This window comes from Aphidius gifuensis, linkage group LG1 (genome assembly GCF_014905175.1).
Source record: "Aphidius gifuensis isolate YNYX2018 linkage group LG1, ASM1490517v1, whole genome shotgun sequence".
NCBI classification, from domain to species: domain Eukaryota; kingdom Metazoa; phylum Arthropoda; class Insecta; order Hymenoptera; family Braconidae; genus Aphidius; species Aphidius gifuensis.
In genome coordinates this window covers 20,383,949-20,405,534 of record NC_057788.1, presented here as the reverse complement: position 1 = coordinate 20,405,534, position 21,586 = coordinate 20,383,949, and the positions used below count along the sequence as shown (strand labels likewise).

General features: G+C 23.1%; 4 protein-coding genes across 4 annotated transcripts in view; 2 read left to right on the top strand and 2 right to left on the bottom strand.

Moving 5' to 3' along the window:
- Nucleotides 1–450: 450 nt before the first annotated feature.
- Nucleotides 451–4,762, top strand: LOC122851158 (activin receptor type-1-like). The gene is made up of 7 exons (XM_044150218.1): nt 451–934; nt 1,369–1,535; nt 1,607–1,796; nt 1,863–2,140; nt 2,232–2,887; nt 3,370–3,604; nt 3,681–4,762. Exons 1-7 carry the CDS (start codon nt 877–879, stop codon nt 3,825–3,827), a joined length of 1,731 nt encoding a protein of 576 aa, XP_044006153.1. The 5' UTR covers nt 451–876; the 3' UTR covers nt 3,828–4,762.
- Nucleotides 4,325–5,457, bottom strand: LOC122851282. The gene is made up of 3 exons (XM_044150412.1): nt 4,978–5,457; nt 4,838–4,900; nt 4,325–4,771 (listed from the first exon to the last, which is right to left on the bottom strand). Exons 1-3 carry the CDS (start codon nt 4,978–4,980, stop codon nt 4,325–4,327), a joined length of 513 nt encoding a protein of 170 aa, XP_044006347.1. The 5' UTR covers nt 4,981–5,457.
- A 289-nt stretch (nt 5,458–5,746) lies between these two features.
- Nucleotides 5,747–14,410, top strand: LOC122851325 (uncharacterized protein PF11_0213-like). Its single transcript, XM_044150473.1, has 6 exons — nt 5,747–5,870; nt 5,994–6,166; nt 6,280–9,512; nt 10,032–10,177; nt 10,363–10,520; nt 10,609–14,410. Exons 2-6 carry the CDS (start codon nt 6,071–6,073, stop codon nt 14,386–14,388), a joined length of 7,413 nt encoding a protein of 2,470 aa, XP_044006408.1. The 5' UTR covers nt 5,747–5,870; nt 5,994–6,070; the 3' UTR covers nt 14,389–14,410.
- Nucleotides 14,411–19,229: 4,819 nt separating this feature from the next.
- Nucleotides 19,230–21,586, bottom strand: part of LOC122860426 (ecdysone-induced protein 78C-like) — a 40,597-nt gene continuing 38,240 nt past the window's right edge. The window contains exons 3-5 of the mRNA XM_044164243.1: nt 20,843–21,181; nt 20,453–20,752; nt 19,230–20,333 (exon numbers count right to left, since the gene is read on the bottom strand). Coding sequence (XP_044020178.1) covers nt 19,965–20,333; nt 20,453–20,752; nt 20,843–21,181 — 1,008 coding nt within the window. The 3' untranslated portion in view covers nt 19,230–19,964. The remainder of the gene's footprint in view (nt 20,334–20,452; nt 20,753–20,842; nt 21,182–21,586) is intronic.

Here is a 21,586-nt window from a genome sequence, read left to right as displayed (position 1 = left end):
TTCGCATCACAGTTTAAATTCCCCAGGGGCAATACTGTTCATACATTTCTATTATTTAGGTAATTATGAATGGAATTTTGATATTAAAAACTCGCGTATATTTTATTTATCCACATGTGATAGAAAGAATATAATAAATACATATAATAAAGGATGCTTAGTTTACTTGTAGTTATTTCGTTTGTCTGAAATATTTTTTAATTATCTTCATTTATTTGTTTTTTACCTTGATTCTTGGTACATGCTTTCGTTAACGTTAATTTACTGTTGATTTACCGAGTTTTGAATATATATATGATATGCTGCCAGCTTCCGAAAGACAACACTACGAGTCTCTCTTTTTTTTTTTTTTTGTTGCTTTAATAGAAATCTTACTTACCAATAATAATTTTCAATGGAAAAAAAAAAAATAAATAAATAAAAAATGGACGCGATAAGATGAAAAATCCATTTTTCCGCCATATTACTATTTTATGTCAGTTTTCGCAAAACAAGAGATGAATGTGTGTGTTTTGTTTTAACGACGCCACGCCGTACTGTCTTATTTTATAATCTAAATAAATGTAAAAAAAAAATATATATAAATAAAATGTTGTTTACGTATATATTATCCTTGATAATAAATCAATAAATAGTTTACTTCCGGGATTTAGTGATAAGATAATTTTTTTTAATTTATATTAATTTATAAAAAATATTTTATTTTAGCTTTTTTTTTTTTTTAATTAAGTGTTTTATAATTTTAATTATTGTGTGTCTTAAAACAAAAAACTAGTAAATAAACAAAATGGTGTATATTTCAAGGTTTACTAATAATCAAAGTTAAAATAAAATTTATTAACTTTAGAGAAACTGTTGGTCCATTGTTTTCGTGTAATGGCGAAAATAATATTTATCATATATTTTCTTCTTCTGACAGTTAATCTATGTCCAGGTATGCTATTAATTAATTTAACATAATTTATTTATATATTTTATCAATTGACGTAATAAAAACAACAACAAGTTGTGCAATTTAATTTTTTATTTTTGGAGTAGTTTTTTTTTTTTAATTTTATCTCGAGGGATAAAAATATAAGAAAAAAAAAGAAAGAAAATGAAAGTTGTAGGTTTTTTTCAAGGAGAAAAACTTGTAAAAGATAAAGCAAATAAAGCGAGCAAAAGAGAGAGAGAGGTAAAAAAGATCAAGATATCAAATACTGGATTTTCAAGTGTTCTCCTTGTGTTTCCTTTCTAAATTAAACTCTATTCAAAATAATTGCAATGTGTTTTTATTTATATCATCATTAAATTATAAAAAAAATTATCTTAATTATTATCATATTTATTAGTTCAAAAAAAAAAAAACAATAATGTCTTTATTATTAGGTGAAGAAGGATCATTTTTAGAAGATGCACAAAATAATTCAGATAACGAAAATATAGATGATTATGATGAACCTAAAAAAAAAGTATATAATGGACCAAGATTTAAATGTTGGTCATGTCAAGGTGATCAATGTAAAACACCAACAATATGTACTGATGCAATTGTTGTAAGTAAATAAATCAATAATAATTAATAATTTAAAAAAAACGAAATTTATTAATTTTAAATTAAATTTAGTGTTGGAAAGCAAGTGTACGTGAAATAAATGGTCTTGAACGTTTTGAAAGAGCTTGTACAAATGATCCAGATCATGCAAATTTATTATGTGGTAAATCATCATCTAAAACTGACTCAACATATTTGATTGATTGTTGTCGAAATGATTTATGTAATAATGGATCATTTCCATTGCTTCGAGAAATTGATGGTAATTATTTTTTTTTAATTAAAATAAATAGATATAGGTATTGACTTTGTTTCTTTTTTTTTTTAGTTCAAAATAATGAAGAATATGCTTTTAAATTGACAATGTCAATATTAGGTCCAATAATTGGTATTTTTATATTTATTATTGGAACAATATTATTATTTATATTTGCAAGAAGAATTAAAAGAAAACGCCCACTTGTTACAAAACGTAATAAATTATTATCTGATGCTGATATTGATTCATTGATGATACATAATTCATCATCAACACCAGGATTAATTGGTAATGGTAATAATCCTCATGAATTACGTGCAACTGCTGCTGGTGAAAGTACATTACGAGTTAGTATAAATTTAATTATTATAAAGCTACATCTTTTTATTATAATAATTTGAATAAAAAAAAAAACATTATTTTTTATTTTTAAAATAGGAATTTAATGATGGTAAAAGTTTAACAAGTGGTTCTGGTTCTGGTTTGCCAGTATTAGTACAACGTACATTGTCAAAACATGTATCATTAATTGAGTGTCTTGGTAGTGGAGGTGGAAATGGTGGTGGTTTTAATAGTGAAGTATGGAAAGGTTCATGGAATGGTGAATCAGTTGCAGTTAAAATATATTTATCACATGATTATTCATATTGGCAAAGTGAAACTGAAGTATATTCGCAACTTTTAACATCAAGACATGATAATATACTTGGATATATTGGTAGTGATGTTACTCCAAAACCAGGTTGTGTACAAATGTGGATTGTAACACAATATCATCCACTTGGTTCATTGTATAATCATTTAAATCGTTCACCTCATCCATTGACACTTCATCAAACAATAAATATTTGTCTTGGTATTATAAATGGACTATTATATTTACATACTGAAATAAATGGTACCAAAGGAAAAAAAGCAATGGCACACAGAAATTTAAAATCTAAAAATATACTTGTTAAAAATAATGGAAGTTGTGTTATTGCTGAATTAGCATCGACAATAACACAAGAAAAATTAGATAACAATAGTGATGACCATTCTGATATTCCACCAGGAACTAAAAGATACATTAGTCCAGAAATATTGGATGAAAAGTAAGTTTTTTATATAATATTTTATTACAAGAGAGTTAGAGCCACAAAAGTTACTAAGATATTTTTAATTCAAATGAAATTGATTTTTAAAAGATAACTTCAAATGACTTTTTAATGTCATTTAAAATAATTTGAAATCTAGAATCAACTGACATTGATTAAATCTTTTAAAACCATAAAATAGTTTATTAATACATTTTTTTTTTTTTTTAATTATAGTTATAATTATTAAATTATTTCATGATTATTTCGATGACTTTAGTTATAATTGTCAAACTTTTATAAAAATAGTATTTGAATTCAATTCAAATTTATTTCGTCATAAATGAAATATTATTTTATTTTTTCCCCAAAATTAATCTTACAAACACTATTATCATGAACGATTTACGCCCCCAACATCATCTCCAATTATTTTATATCTTTTATATTTAGAATTTTAAATATTTATGATTAATTAATCAATCAATTTATTATTGCAGGATAAATTCCAAGTGTTTAGAATCATACAGACGAGCAGATATTTATAGTTTGGGTTTAATTATTTGGGAAGTTTGTCGTCGTTGTATAAGTAACGGTGTTGCACTAGATTACATGGCACCATATGCTGATTATTTTCCAAATTTATCTCATGAACCATCAATTGACGAAATGCGAAAACTCGTATACCTTGATCAACGTAGACCTGAAATACATAACAGATGGTCATCTGATCCAGTAAGTTATCATATATTAAAACAACACGTTAATAAACAAAATAAATATATTAATTATTTTTTTTTTTATCTTTCAGGCATTATCTGGTTTGGGTAAACTAATGTGTGAATGTTGGCATGATAAACCAGCAGCCAGATTAACAATTTTACGTGTTAAAAAAACATTAATAAATCTAGTAAAATTATCTGGTAATGATACACGTGTTCATTTACAACTTGACTGACCAACTTATAAAAAAAAAAATAATATTCTTAATCCCAATTTTTCACAATTATTTATTGTTATATCATTATTCCACCGTATCTTAAAACTTAAAAAAAAAATTCATAAATTTATCATCTATCTATATTTTGTTTTTATTTAAACAAATACAATAATTATAGTTTTAATAATATTTCTTAATCAAGAAAATGCAATGTACTTTTTAAACGATATTATTTATCAAATTTTAATAATTTCATTATCTTTTTTGTTAGACAAAAAAAAAAACAGCTAATACACTTGTATATAGTTCACATTTATTATGTTATTATTATTGATTGTTGTAAAATCATAAAAAAAACAAATGTCAATCTAATTTAAGTAAAATTTAATTAATAAATTGTACGAAATATAGAATGCGAGATAATAATAATTATAAAATCATTTTTTTATAAAAAAAAAAAGAAAAGAATATATTTCAGTGTGCCATTATTACAAATTAATAATACAATAATAAATTTAATATGTTTCTAATGTCATAATTTGTTTAAGTATATTATTTGGATTATTGTAAATATTATCAATAATTTTTGATTTTCTTAAAAATTCTTCAAAATATGAACAATTACTCATTGGACTATTTAAAAATATTAAAAATACTGTTCTCCATAATATTGGCTCAAAAGCATAAAACATAGATTTATTTTTTTCTATATATAAAAATAATATTTGTACTGTTTTCCAATCATGTTTCAATATTGCTAATCTCATTTGTTGTATTATCATTTTAACATTATAACCAGTTAGTTTAATTTTATCACTATTTGATGATTTTCTTGAATTATCTAAATTTATTAAACAATTATGTTCTTCATTTTTTGTATTTTTATTTATTTTTTTTTGTTTTGATTTATTTTCTTGGTCTTTTTTTCTTATTGCTCTTCGTACCATCAGTATAGCATTTGCCTAAAAACAATAACAATATTAAAAAACAATAGTTAATAATTTTTTTTATATTTATTTATTACTTACCACACTTGTCTTTGATATTTTTTGTGGATTATCTGATGTTTTATCTGCGTTAATGATTTTTCCCTTTATGAAAAAAAAAATATACAAAAAATATTAATTTAAATTAATTAAAAATTAAATAATAATTATTTGATTTTTACCATTGTTGTTATTGTAAATATACTGTCACTTATTCTCTTTAACAATTTGTAAACAAATTCTACTTTCAAAACAAGAAATTGTGTTGATTTTTTTTCAACTTTCCAACAAATATAACCTCAAAATTTTCGATAATAAATGTGCATGTGCATTTCAAAAAATTGCAAGCTTTAATCTTGAATTTATATCACTTTAATCAACTAATAATATTTTATAATAATTTATCTTCTGGTGTACGAATCTGTCTGCTCCAAAACCAGCCAAAAAAAAAAAATGTTGAATAGGGTAAATCAAAGCTTGACGATTGGTCGAGAATCATAAATACCAGCAGGTAAAAAAATAGAAAAAAAAAATAAAAAAAAAACACGCCGCATAAAACACGAAGCATTCAAGGACGGTTGTACATATTTTCCCCCTTGCACCCCTTGCAAGATGTCTACACACGTAATCGACCCTGCATATAGTATATAAAAACTTGTCTATATATATTTGTATAGGTATATCAGTGTATATGTAAAAAGGAAAAAGTCCAAAATCAACAAAATTCCACTACATACATTTTTTTTTTTAATTGTCCACAAGTACAGCAAAAAAGTAATCAACAATTTCAATATTTCAACAATCAAATTATTCGGTTTATCTTAAATTAATTATTATAATTAAATTATTTTTATTTTTATCTGATAACTCCAAAATTAAAAATATTTATCATTTTATTATTACTAAAAGGTTACAATTTTATTTTAACGTATTTTTTTTTTTTCTGCTTTTTTAGTGTGTGAATTGTGTGAATAAAAGTCGATATTTTAATTCAGCTAAAAAGTGATATGAAAAATATTTTTTAACGCTCTTCTCCAGTTATTTTCGGCGTCCTAAGGTGTTGCTGGAGTACTGGGTAAATAAAACATTTAACCTAAAATATATTATAAATAAATTAATAATTTTTTGTTGATGAATTTATTACATTTGTTAATTTATTATTGAGTTTTTAATTTTTTTTTTTTACTTTACATTACAGCTGGTTATTTTGAGTGAAAATATATGCTTAAAGAATGGAATTAGATACAATAATAAATAATAATAAATATTTCAATAATGATGAATGATAAAAAAATTGAAGATAAAAAAAAATATGTTTTTTTTACGGATCCAGATGTAGTTGCAAAACGTGCAGAAGCAGCTTCAGCATCTGTAAGATTTAATTATGTTTATTTAATACTAAAAAACAATTAATGAATGCGTCATAAATCACTAACTAATAATATACCTAACTGATTTTTTTTATTTATTTTTTTTTATTTTAGACATTAAATAATCGTTTTTTTTCCTCAAATGATAACAAACCATTGACTAAAACTCATGAATGTCAGCTTCAACCACATCCATTTACATTTATAACAGCTGTAAAACGTAAACTTGCAATTGCAGCTGAACATGAACTCAACAAGCAACAACAACAACATCAACAACAGCAGCAGCAACAACAACATATACCAGATAATATTTCAACATTAAATATTGATAAAATGGATTTTATAAAGCCACTTAAAGTTCCTGATATGAAAATATCACCAAAAAATATGGATTATTCACCAAGATTATCACAAAAATCACAAAAAATATCATTAGCACATCGTAAACTTGATTTTTCACAATCAGAAGGTTCATCATTTATAACAAGTGATGAAATTGAACAATTAAAAACACCAGATGTATCATTTACATCAAGTATTAATAAAAAAAAAGATCATACAAGAGATAATAATACAAAAGAAAAAGAAAATCGTACAAAAAAATTAAAAAATGATGATACAAGTGATAATTTTAAAAGACGTTTAATAAAACATACATCTAGAAAAGATTATGATGATATACAAAATAAAATTAAAAAAAATTTATCTAAAGATAATGATTTTAATGATTATTTTGGTAAAAAAACAAAACAAAAAATACTTGCAACAACAACAGCATCATCATCATCTTCATCTTCACCATCATCATCACCACCACCACCTTCAACAACATCAGTAGCAGCAGCTACACTAGCAACAACAACATCAACAACAGCAACAGCAATGACAACTACAGCAGCAGCAACAACAACAACATCAACATCGACAACAACAACAAGTAAAAAAGATGATGATAGAAAATTAAAATCAACAAGTTTACATTCAATAAAATCACGTGATAGATCATTAGAATCAAGAAGTCGTTCATACAGTTCTGAATCAATATCAGATAGAAATTTTAAAACACGTAATAATGAACAAATAAATCATAAATATAATGATGATTTTACAAAACAACGTATATCATCAAAAAAACAATTTGATACAAAAAAAAATGATAAATCAAATTTTAAAAATTCAAAAAATAATGATGATTTAAATGATAGTTTAGATTGTCGTATTAAAGATATTGATAAATCACAACAAACTGGATCAACAAATTCAATTGATGATATATTTATGGATCCAAGAAGAATATCATTTAGAGATGATAGTTATTCAACACAAGATGAATTTTATAATTTAACAACACCAGATATGAATTTATTATATCGTCCAAGAAAACGTAAAGATACTAGAATAATACAAGAACAATTACAAGATGATTTACAAATTGGTACAAATAAAAAAAATATAGATGATGATAAAAATATAAATTTACGTCATCCAACAGCATTGCATATGCAATTTCAAGCTGAATTACATTTATTTGATAGTTATAATCAATCATTACAACAAGTTATGGATGTAGAAAATTGTTTATACAATGTACAACAAGAAAAATCACGTGAACTAACAGATGATAAAACAAATGAATTTATAAATCAAACAAATGAATTAATTGAACCTAAAAAAATAGCTAAAGAAGTACAAACACAAACAGCAAATGACATTGCAACACAAACAGATATATGTATTAAAAAAAAACAACATCCATCAATAACATATTCACGTGGTGATTTAAATCAATTATCACTTGGTTCAATTGATGAATATGATGATTTTGAAAATATTGATAAATTAAAAAAAATGAGAACAATGTCAGAAATAAGTTTACATGAAACAACATCATCAATTAAAACAGAAACTGGTACTGAAATAAGTATATCAACACGTGATGTAACATGTTCATTTAATAAATATTTAGATCTTGAAATGGTACAATTAATGAAAGATGAAGAACAAATGTATGATAAAATTGAATTATTATTTAAATCACGTGAAAAAACATTAAATGATAGAACACGTAAATTAGTTAAACTTGAAGAACAAAAAAAAGCATTAAGAGATACTGGACAAGATTCAAGAATATCATCTGTTAAAAAAAAACAACGTGCATTATTATTAAAATTACAACAAGAAAAAGATGAAATGAATAGATTAAAAGAATTACATAAACTTGCTAGTCAAGAAAGAAAATTAATGTTACAAAAACAAAGAAATATGTTTAATCCAACAATGTCAACTAAAAATATATTAACAAAATTAAAAAGAACTGCTGATTGTCAATCACCAAGAAGATTATCTGGTCCAATGAAAGGTTATGATATTAGAAGTAATAGTTCAATAAGTTCACTTGTTGATTCTGATAAATCACATATTGAAAAAACAAAACAATCATTTAATAAAAATTTACAAGATTCAACAAATTCATCACAAATTGATTCACCAAAAAAATTTGAAGTTAGAAAAGGTAAATTTGAAGAAAAAATGCCAAAAGTTGATTCATTAAAATTAAGATGTCATCAATTTGATATTGATGATAAAATTAATCAAACAAAACAGGGTGATAATTTTATTAATAATAATAATAATAATAGTATTAATAATAATATTAATAATAATAATAATGGTGATTGTCAAGAACAAAAATCTGAATCTGATACACTTGTTGAAGATTTAACAAGAAAAAAAATGATTGATGATAATGATGATATGACAAAAAAATCAAAAACAACACAAATTAAATTACAAAATATACCTGAAAATAATAAACAAATAAATAAAAGAAAAAATTCAAAAAGTATAAAAAATAAATCAAGTATTAATGTATTAAGTGAAAATATATTACGTCAAAAAACAAATATATTAAATAATGATGATACAATAAGATCACATAAACGTACAAATAATAAAATTGATAAAAATGATGATGAAAATTATAAATTATCTAAAAATTCAATTTTAGAAGAATTAGATATGAATGAAAGTCAAAATTCAATTCAAACACTTGTTAAACATTCCAAGGCATTAAAAGAAAAAAATTGTCGTTTATTAAAAGATATTTCTAATGATGATGAAGATGTTAAAGAAAATTATTTAAATGATTCAAAAGATATTACTGGTGAAATTGATAATGATGATGATGATGACGTGCAAAATTTAGGTAATATATCAACTAGATCACAAGTTAGTACATTGACTATTTCGAGACATAGTTCTGGTGATTCAGAAAAATCATATTCAAGATCAGTTGTCATCAGATCACAGGATCATCGTTTCAAAGCTCCAAAAAAATTTGAGCAGTGAGTATATAAATATTTTATTTCATTAAATCAGCTATCTCTAGCTGTTTTTTTTTTTTTTTTTTCATTTAGTTAAAGAAAAAAAGAAAACTTTAATTTAAACCATTACCTACATATAAAAAAAAATCAAAGTAAAATATATTTTTTATTTTTATTGAAAAATTTCGGTTTTTAAAATAATCATCTAAGAATAAATCACGAGTATACCTAACGATGATTCGTAAAAATAGAATTCAAGCTTTTCCCCACCAGTCAGGATAGTTGGCACATTGCAGTGGGAAAATTTGCCTGGAATTTTTCATGAAGAATCGAAATGTTGATATTCAAGCTTTAATTATTTTTCTTCAATCACGGTAGAAATTTTTTTCCCTTTTTTTTCTCATTTTTATCAATGTTTTTTTTTTTTTTTCACTTTGTTTTCATTCACAAAATATTTCAATTAGTTTTTTCTTGTTTTTTCACATGTTATTTGTTTGTTATTAATTTTTTTAATATGTAAATTTATTATTATCAATAAAGAGAAGCTAAAGTTGTTGCTCGACAAAATTGCGTTGAAGACTGGATTGCTTGGCATGCTCGACTGAAAGCTCGTGAGAATAGAGTTGCCAGAATGGAAGAGGCTACATATAAATTGTTCAATGCATCTAATCCTGCATCTTACAATGGTAAGAAAAAAAAAAAAATTATTTTGAATAGTATTTGTGTTAGCTTTAATAAAAAAAACAACAATTTCTTCGTCATCAAGTGATTAGTTTTTAAAATATATACAATTCAAAAAACAAATATTAAAATTATTATATTATTAAGAATTAATTACATAATTGATTTGTTATTTTTAAATTTGTTCAAGATGTGACTGTTTCATCAGATGCAAGTGAAGTAGCTGGTAGAGTTGAGCTACTTTCTGAAGAATTAGCTGAAAAAAAAGCAGTTTTAGTCAAGTTATCTAAAAAACAAACAAAACAAAAACTCAAAGCATTAGAAGCTGATCTTTTAAATAAAATAAAGGTAATAAAATTAATTTATTTATTACTATTTAATAGAAATACATGTATAATTTTATATTAATAATTTTTTAAAAATGATAATTTTGCAGAAATATGATACAACAATTAATGAAATGCAGAAAAAAATTGAAACAAATCGTGTTGTATCGAAAAAAAGTGGTAAATTAGCAATTGAAGCAAAAGCACTTGCTGATGTTAAAGTACCAGAAATACCAATAAAACGTATACAAGAATTATATAAAAATAATGATTTATTACGTTCACGTTCAGAATCAGATTTACTTGTTAATTATACAAATCCAAAAACACAAACAACAGATAAAACTAAAAAACCATCGATTCGTAGTATTGAATCTATTTTATCTGAAAGAAAGAATATTTCACAAATTAAATCTTCATCGAATATTGATGATGAATCAAAAAATACAAAAAAATATACAGACAATACAATGACAACGACAACAAAAACAAAAACAAGATTAACTGATGAATTAAAAAATAGCAAATCATTAACAAATAAAATTGATTATGGACATATAAATAACAATGAAAGCTTAGATGATCCAATAAGTACATTAAAAAATGATCTCAAAACATTGAGTGAAATAATGTCAAATTTTAGTAAAAAATCAGATGAAAAATTACGTTCAGTAATATTAACATCTGTACATGAAGAAACACCAAAAAGTACATCAAGAGATATAACTGATGATCTTTTAAAATCATCACAAACAACAAGTACAATAGAGCCAGAATCAATACCTGAAATTTTAACTTATAATAGTAATAATAAAAAATCAACTGACACAACATCATCATTAATATTACAAAATAATATTGATAATAATGATACAAATGATGTTTTATCTATAAATTTAAATAAGGATAATGATACATCATCAGAAATAACAAGTGTTGATGTAACTGAAGTTATATCTAGTATAATACCAAGTCAAGAATGTACAAAAATAAGTGAAGAAATTGATTTTACAGCTCGTAGTAAAGCAATGCTAAGTGAAATTGAAAAATCAATAATATTAGATAAATCATTAGTTAATAATGGTGGTAAAAATTTAGAATTAAGTGGAGCAAAATTAGAAAAAAGTATGGATGATTTACATAAAGAAAATGAAGCATTATCATCAGATTTTAATATTATTGAAGGTGATATACAATCAATATCAGAAATAATATCAAAAATGAGTGAAAATAATCAAAGTTTAAGTGATTATAAATGTCATCAATCAAATAAACAGTCTTTAATAGAAAATATTAATTCATTTATCGAAGATGAATCAAATAATCATGAAATAATTAGTGAAAAAGATGTAAATATTAGTCATGATAGTCAAGATAATTTATCTGTTGATAAACAAAGTGAAACAATGACAAGTATTGATAATAATTATGATAATGATGAAGTAGAAATTGAAGAAGAAATTGAAGAAGAAATTGAAGCATCAGAAATTAATGAGGCAGGTAATGAAAGTTCACTTGAAAGTACAAAAATATCACATCATGAAAATTCATCAAAAATTCATGAAAATAGTAAAAATGAAAGTGATTGGACAATATCTGATTCATTTGAAATACAACAAGATCATTCAAATATTATAAATAATTCAAATGAACAACAAATTGAATTAAATTTTGATAATAATAATAAATTAATTAAAAATATTAATAATTCATTTAATTATCAAAATTTTGATAATGATATTGATGCATCTTATTTTGTGCCAAATTGTGAATCAACAAATATTGGTAATACAATGTTAAATGATCAAGAGACTGATTTGAGTATAATGATACAACAAAATACATCGCAAACAGATGAATTGGATGATATATTAGAAATTATTGAAAATGATTGTAAAAAAATGGAATTAAAAAATAGAGAAAAAATAATAACTAATATTGATAATGTACCTGGTGAATTACAGCTAGAAATAAAAAATAATATTGGTGTACCAGTTTATTCACCAGAACTTAGCTTGACAACTGATGTTGAACCTGCCTTGAAAAAATTGACTGAAGTTTTACGTAGTGTTGAAAGAAATATTGAAAAAAGAACACAATCAATTGAAACAGAAAAACAAGGTGATATACAAGATCCAGTTGGTAGTGAAAGTACTGAAAATGATATAGAACAAATAACAAGTAAATCAACAGATACTAATAATCAATGTAAAAATAAAAAAGTATCATTTTCAGATAAAATTATATTGGAAATTGATTTTAAAGATAAAACATTAGTTGAAACAAATATTGATGAAAAAATTGAAATTAATAGACATCTTGATGAAGCATTAGATCGTTTAAGTGTCAGTGAAGATAATGATTGTCATCATGAAAATTTAAATGATAGTAATGATACATTTATAACAAATGATTGTAATGAAAATGATGTTATTTTTAAAAAACCAATTAATAAAATTCAAGAAATTCTTCGAGATCCTGAATATGAGGATATATCTGAAGAGAGTATGGAAGTTAGTGAGATACTTGATAGATCAATTAGTTCAAGTTCTCATAAATCATCAAAAATACCAGATAAATATGAAAAAATTGTTAGAACAGATGATGTTCTTCGTATACTTGATGAAATATCACAAAAAAAAGATAATAATTTATCTTGTATTCCTCAGGATTTATCAAAAATACCATCATTATCATATGAAAATAATCAAACAACAATTGAAAATATTGACGAAACAAAAAGTATAAATGATTATATTATAAATGAAACTGAAAAAATTGATAAAATTGATGATAAAAGTTTTGAAAATTTACGTAATATTGAAGATACAACTGATGATTCAAGTGAAGAACAAGAAACACCACGAGAAATATCTGAAATAAATATGGATTCACCAAGAGATCAAAATTCATCACGACTTGATATTGAAACATTGGATGATGATTTATTAACTCCAATATCACCAGAAAATACAAATAATAAATTAGAATATCATACTGCTCGTCCACAAACAGAAAGTGAAAAAGATATTGAAAATATGATTGATAAACTTCGTGCTTCATTAAATACACCTGGTCTTGATGTTGCTATTATTGATGCAAGATTATTACGTATTGAAGAATTACAAATTGAATTACAAATTAAAAAATTAGAAGCTGAAGAAGTATCATATTATTTACGTGAAATACCAAATAAACCACCACCACCATATACACCACCAGGTGGACCAAAAACATCATCAAGATTAAAAAATTTACCATCAACAGTTATTCCAAATAATATTGATGAATTAACAAATTTTACTGAAAAAGCAACAATGTTTATTTATCATGAAAAAAAATGTGGTAATGATATATTAATGCTTGATGCACCAGAAGAAATATGTGAAACAACAACAACAAATAATAATACATCAAATACAGATGATAAAATTATTGATAAAAATATAAAAGATGATAAAAAAATATATAATACATTTTTATTTGATTTATGTAAAGAAACTGTTGCTGATATTTATCAATCAGAATATGAAAAACCAGGACCAAGTTGGACAAAACCAAATTATAAAACAAAAACAATTATTAAATTACCAAAAAATATTGATGAATTAAATGAACATGTTTGTAAAGAAGTTGCAACATTATTTGGTTTTAAAACAAAAATGCAACGTGAAAATATGGTTATGAGATGGAGTAGAAAAAAAGGTGATAGAGTTGATGAATTATTAGCTAGAGAAGCACAAGCTGAAGAAGATGAATGGACTAAATTTCATCATGATGAACTTGCTGTTAAAAATGAATTAACAATTGCTATTTTTAATACCTTAATTATGGAAACAACAAGTGTTGTTAAAGCAGCATATGCAAAAAAAAGAAAAGTTATTGTTTAATTATTTTATTTTTTTACTTTACACAAACAATTTAGTATTTAATATTTCATAATTATAATTTTAGATTTTTAAATATAAATTTGACAAAATATAATCATCATGGAAATGATTTAATTGTTTTTTTTTTTTAATAATTGTAATCTGCTAAGTTTATTGACAAATGTTAATATTATTATTAGGATTAAATTTATCAGAATACAAATTTCAATTACAATGGTACTTATTTTTTTTTTAATTATAAAATAGTTTTCATAAGAGCTAGAATAAGAAATAATAATAATTTATTTGCACACTTTGATTATTCACATAAATTAATTATCATCTGACACATAATAATGTAAAAAAATAAAAAGACTGAATAATAGAAGACAAAAAAAAGAAAAAAAAAAGACCTTTGTTGAATTTTATAAATAAAAAAGGGCATAACTGAATAAAAATAAATATTCTTAAGGTACATACTTACTTTTTACTTTACTCTTCTATTTAATTAGTTTCTAATTTTAATTTAATTTAATTCAAGTTTTGGTAAGTTCAATATGTATAAAATCAATTATATTTCAATTGTTTAAAGTTTTTATCTTTTCCTGAAAATATTCCATGGTCGGAGAAATGTCTCGGTCTTTTCTCTGACTTTTTATGAAGATGAGCTGTGGCCGAAGAAATTAATACACTTTTTTCCCACATTTTTTTTGCACTGAACAATAAATATTTATTGATATTTTTAGGGTGTAAAAATTTAAAAAAGGCATAGAATAAATAGAAAAAAAAAACCGGAAAAAATACGGCGAAATTTTTAGATTTTCTAGGAGAAATAAAGTAGAAAAAAAGACGGAGAATATTGAAGAAAAGTCCAAACTATTATTTCGATCTGGATATCTATTATCTAAAAAATAATTTATATAACTAAAATTAAATAAATATTAATTTATTTATAATGCTGACCGGCTGTTGAGAGAAAAAGGTCTATTGAATCGTCAAAATGCCCATATAAAATCGCGAATAATTTTTTTAAGAATTGATATCACGAAATTAATGTGCGCGAAATTCACACTTTTTTATTTTTTATATCTCATTCATCACGGTATCCCATAGATTTTTCCAGAATCTTGAAATCGCAAATAGGTAAGCTAAAAAAAAGATGTGAGTGGGGTATAACGAGAATTTTGCCCGCTAGAAGATCAAACCAGTTGATAATAATTAATAAATTATTAACTAACCAATTGTTTTGATCTTTCAGCAGGCTAAATTCTCGTGACTACAGCTAAAAATTTTTTACATTTATTTGTATAAAATATTCTTCATTTTTATAATATAAATATAGAAAGAAAGGATAAAAATACGGGTTAAATAATAATATTGACTCTTTTTTTATTCGATCAATATAATATATTATTATCATATAGCTTGCAACTCAATGAATCAATTCACAAAATCTATAATATATATATCAATAGTAAAAAACACAAATAAAATAAAATAATAATAAAAAAATAAAAATATCTATATAACAATGAAAGATGTACGATGCATAATTTTTAAAATTCCATATAATAAAATGATAATAAAAAAGTAATATATATATATTTATATAATTATCTATATGAAAACGATTGAATATATTATTTTTATCACTTACAACTATATATTTTAGAGCATATTTTATTTTATTTTTTTCACAACGTCGGTAATTTCATGTCAATTGTTTTACATTATTATTGTTTTAATCAATAATATCGTCGTGTTTTTTACAAACTAATATTGTTTATTGATTGTATCGTATATCCTAAATCTAACAACAGCATTTTAAAACTTGATTAAACAATTAAATTTCTTTTTTTAATAAATATGACAAAACAAAAAATATTAATGAAAAATGATTTTTTTTTTTTTTTTTTACATTTCAAGGATAATAAAGAAAAATTATTTATTTACGTTTATCGGATTTTAGATCCTCCGAATGATCTTATATTACTTTATTAATATTTATTTATTTTTAAAATTGCCATTTTCACTTGACTCTTATATTTTATTTTTCTATTTAATATTAATTCATAATTGGCACCAAGACTCGTCGATTTACGATAAAAAATTTCACTAAAACATTTCTCATATTCACATACATTTTTTTTTTTTTTTTTTTTTTCTTTTTCAAATGACGATATTTAATATATATATTTTCAGTAAAATGCAAACATAACTAGTCTAATTGAATTCACAATGTATGAGCAGGGGAGTTTAACCTAATTAAAATAAAAATTTCACATAGTTTTTTTTAAATTTTAATTTAAAATTAATGCATTTCATTTATGTACATCTTTTTTTTATTTTTATACGAAATTTTCTTCTCGACAATATCAATATGCTGGAAGTTTTTTTTTTACTTTTACACAATCCAAATATTCAAATGTTATTTAAATTAAAAAAAAATTATTTATTGTGTTGTTTATATATAATTTTTATTCTTAGATTTTTCTAATTATTAATGCTTTTTTCATTTATTTATTTTTTTGTTTTGAGTCAAGTTTTACAGTTATGCTTTGTCGATATGTTTTATTCGCTATTTTTTATCTCTTTTAAATTAAGTTTTAAAACACTGAAAATTTTGAACAATTTATTAAAATTTTCATTTTAGTGTAATGATGATTTTTTTTCTTTATATTTTTTCATATTAATCATTCAAACAAGCTTCAAAAATTTTCAAATTTATTAACGATTGAAATTAAAACAAAATAATATTAATTTTACAATTTTCTACTAAAGTTTTTTATTCACGCAATTATTGCATAATTAAAGAGCTATTTATTAATTTTTTAAAATTTGTTAATTTTCTAATTTTTGATAATCGAACTTAAGAGATTTCAAAGATGATTTTATTTTTTATTTTTAAATCTATACGACGGGATAATAAGGATTATCACAAGACAAGAGCCATTCTGATTGTTGAATTAGAAAATCCAATAGATTAAAGCGAGAAAATTTATAAATTTTAAAACACATGCATTATTTTCTTTTACAATATTAATAAAATTTATTTATCTAATTATTTATTTTTGCTTTCTTTAAAACATTAACAGGCTCGCGTGTTTTTTATATAATTGATTGTCAATAACCATCACGTTCCAAAAAAAAAAAGTTTATACAATATTTAGTGCAAAAACCAGGAAGATAATTTGAAATATAAAAACAGTGATTTGTTTAAGTTTCGAAATATTTTAAGCAAATAAAAAGTCCCTTTTATAATACAGTGATAAATAAATAAACATTAAAAATATTTAAAAAATGATAAAATTATTGTTTAATATATTTTTTTCAATTATAATAATTAACAGATAAAAACGGAAAATAAAAAAAAAAAATACGACGTAAATAAAATAATATTATTTTTTTTTTTTTTTAATAATTAAAATGAAAACATTTGTACTTTAGCAGTATATAGAGCAGTCATTTGTATAGTATATTAATTCATTATTATCATAATGTATATACACAAGATATATATATTTATTTATAATTATTATTTTTAAACAATAACTTTATTTATTTTAGTGCGAAACAATTTATAATTAATTTATATTTATTAAAATTGTCTTTGTCGCGTTTTGAGAAACCATAAATGGACATTTTATCTATTTTTTTTGTATTTAATTTCAATATTTTCATCGGCATTTCATCAATTCTTTTTAATTTATCTAATTAATTATTTAAATGCACAATACAATCAGTTTGTTTAAAAATATAATCACGATATCTTAATAATAAAAAACAAATGAAACAAAAAAAAAAGAAAATTTGTGCGTATTTTGTAATAATATAATAATATGTAAAAAAAAAAAAAACATTATTATATTTAAATGCAAAATATTGAGAGAACAAGTAGCACCATATTATTTGAAAAAAAAATTAAATTTTAAAATTAGCAAAGAAAAATTTTTCTATACAAAAATTTCATATTGAAATTACAATTTTTCTTTTCATTTTAGAATAAAATTAATTAAAATTAATCAAATCGCTGAATTTTAATAAATTTAATATTTTTTATTTTCTCAAATATATTTGGGAAAAGGCAATAATTATTAATTTTTTTTTTTTTTAGTTTCTCAATTTTACAGCTCTATTTTTAATCATCTATAATTTTAAGTATATTTGGCCTTTATTTAATTATTCTCCCTTCTTCCATAATAATAATTAAAAAAAAAATTAAAATAATAAATGATTAATTCATGAAATTTATTAATTCAAGACTAGAAATTTCGAAGGGACACACCCAAGTTTATTTTAAATATATATTTTTCTTTTTTGCATTGTTTAAATAATTTAAATGATTTTTTTTTTTAAATCTTAAGTTAGAAATTTAATATCCATTTTTGTTTTCTTTTATTTTGCGTATATTAAGTTAAATATGATATGTTTATTCACAACTTGATGTGAGCTTTATTTATTATTAATTGAAATTCATACTTCCCGACAATATCATGAATATATACTTAGTAATTAAGTAAATAATAATAATAATAATAAAACATAATAATAATTATATTTATAAGAATAACATTTTGCATTTTAGTTAAACTGTTTTTTTTTTTTTTTTTCTTGTTTATAATTTTATTTTTAATTTAATTTACTATATTTATATATTTACGTGTTAATTGAATTTTAATTATTATTACTTTTTTTTTAAGTACAGAACTATTCAACATTTATTCAACTATATTAAAATGAATTTCAAATTAAATTTTTAATACAATTTTTTTTCATTTTTTAATCATTAATTCTATATTTTTTTTTTTTCAATTGATATTTTTAATTTTGCATTTTACATTGTCATGCCAAGATATGAGCTGATGTATTTTTTTTTTTAAGCCTAGTCATTGTCAGTTTCAGTTTCATTTTCATCATGAAAAATAGAAGGATAAATTAATGATATGATTGTGCAAATTCTGAGCAAATTAATTGTCACCTTATCGACGTTTATTTTAAATATATTTATATAAATATGTTTTTTTTTTTTTATCTACTTTACGATACAATCCAATTCCTTTGTGAGAATAATCACCATGCTGATCTGTATTCACATTATTTTATTGATATTTATAAACGAAAAAAAAAAAAAAAAAAAAAGAAAATATTTATTTATGGTTTTATTTTTCGTTCAGAGAAAAAGATTTAAAGATATGTAATTTTTTTATATTTTTTTTTATCTTCAAATTATTTGAAAAATAAAAAAAACTATTATCATGAAATTGGCTTTCTTTCGTACTAGTCTAAGTCGAGTAATAAAAATAGATTGCGTAGATTGTGAAGCATGCATCTAAAACACGCCTATGAAATTTTTTTATCTTTAATTTTTTTTTGTTTTTACTATTTTCTTTTTTTCTTAGCTTGATGATGAGTATTATTCAGGGGTACTTTATTTTTAATTTAATATATTTTTTTTATTATTACGTTTTTAGATGAGACAATTGTCGAAGAAGGTAATTTCTCTTGTGATATTTTTTTTTTTTCGATATGTCTATTTTGTTATTTGATCAGTAAAATTTATAAATGTTTAATTGTAATTGTTTTTAAAATTATTTATTTCATTGTAAATCTTCTTCACATTTTGGAATGTCAAATATTTCAGCAAACAATGGTGGAAGTTTTAATTTAATCCAATTTCTTCTAAACCATTCAAGTAAATTTGCATGTCGTAAACCAAGTGCACGTAATTCTGGTAACCTTTGTGAAATTCCAATAATTGGTGATATATCATTTGTATGATTTCTTGTTCCTTGTATTCTTAAACCTTCAAGTAAACGATCTTGTAATTTTTGTACAGCTTTAACATCATTTAAACCAGGTCTTTCACTTAATAAAACAGCACCAGAAAATAATCCTAATTCAGCATCTGATAATTGATGTGCATTTAATGATAATGTAAATTGCATCAATGCATTTACAAAATCAGGCTAGAAAAATAAATTAAATTAATATCAATTTTAATTTATCAAAACATTTAGATTATTTATTTGTTGAATCTAAAATTCACCAATATGTAAAGAAAAATAATTATTAAATTAAAACTCACTTCATACATAAGTTCAATTTGTTGTCTTGTAATATATGTACCATCTTCAAATGTCATTGAACTTTCACTTGTCATACGTGATATATGACAAAGCCATACCTCAAAAAATCCAACTTTAATAAGTATTAATTGATCATCTTGTGTTAATTCACAAAAACCAGGAACACGTTTTGCAAATTCTACTACTCTTTGTACTGATGGTGTAACTCTTGTTGCAAATTGTTGCCACAACCAAATTCTTTGTGATTCAACTGTTTCAGCAGTTGATGATGCTGCCTCTGGATCTTCTGGGCTTGCAGGCTTTATTAAATAATATCAATACATAAAGCATTTATCAGTAAACAAAAAAAAAAAACAATTAATAACTAAAATAATTTTAAAAACAATTACCGGTATGATCATTGGTTTTTTAGTAATACCCCTCGTTGATTCTTCAGTAAATCCACAATGTGCATTATGTGCTTGTGATACTTGTAGTATAACATCATAAACAGCTAATTGTTTACCATCAGCATCTGATTGATCAGCTTCAACAACTGTAGTTGGTATACGTGAAATAACATTTTGATTTTGATTGTTGTTGTTGTTATTATTATTAATATTGTTATTGTTGTTATTATTGTTATTATTACTATTATTATTGACATTATTATTACTCGTTGTTGTATTATTATTGTTGTTGTTGCTGTTGTTGTTGTTGTTGTTGTTGTTGATTCCAGGTGTTATTTGCTGACCAGTTGTAACTGTTGTTGTTGTTGTTGTTGTTAATCGGACCTTATTTTTTTTTTCAAAGTTATCTCCGGGTTTAGTCAGGTTTGGCTAAGGCTAACCGGATCCGGTTTTCCTTACTCTATCCTGATCCGAATCGGATCCAGATTGTCGGACTTTAATCGGACCTTATTTTTTTTTTCAAAGTTATCTCCGGGTTCAGTCAGGTTTGGCTAAGGCTAACCGGATCCGGCTTTCCTTACTCTTTCTTGATCCGAATCGGATCCAGATTGCCGGACTTTAATCGGACTTTATTTTTCTTTTCAAAGTTATCTCCGGGTTCGGTCAGGTTTGGCTAAGGCTAACCGGATCTGGTTTTCCTTACTCTATCCTGATCCGAATCGGATCCGGAGTGCCGGACTTTAA

Coding starts and splice junctions, on each gene's coding strand:
- LOC122851325 (XM_044150473.1), top strand. CDS start 6,071: ATGATGAATGATAAAAAAATTGAAGATAAAAAAAAATATGTTTTTTTT. Junction 9,513..10,031: donor GCTCCAAAAAAATTTGAGCA/GTGAGTATATAA, acceptor TTATCAATAAAG/AGAAGCTAAAGTTGTTGCTC. Junction 10,178..10,362: donor TAATCCTGCATCTTACAATG/GTAAGAAAAAAA, acceptor AATTTGTTCAAG/ATGTGACTGTTTCATCAGAT.
- LOC122851282 (XM_044150412.1), bottom strand. Junction 4,772..4,837: donor AAATATCAAAGACAAGTGTG/GTAAGTAATAAA, acceptor TATTGTTTTTAG/GCAAATGCTATACTGATGGT.
- LOC122851158 (XM_044150218.1), top strand. CDS start 877: ATGGCGAAAATAATATTTATCATATATTTTCTTCTTCTGACAGTTAAT. Junction 935..1,368: donor GACAGTTAATCTATGTCCAG/GTATGCTATTAA, acceptor CTTTATTATTAG/GTGAAGAAGGATCATTTTTA. Junction 3,605..3,680: donor ACAGATGGTCATCTGATCCA/GTAAGTTATCAT, acceptor TTTATCTTTCAG/GCATTATCTGGTTTGGGTAA.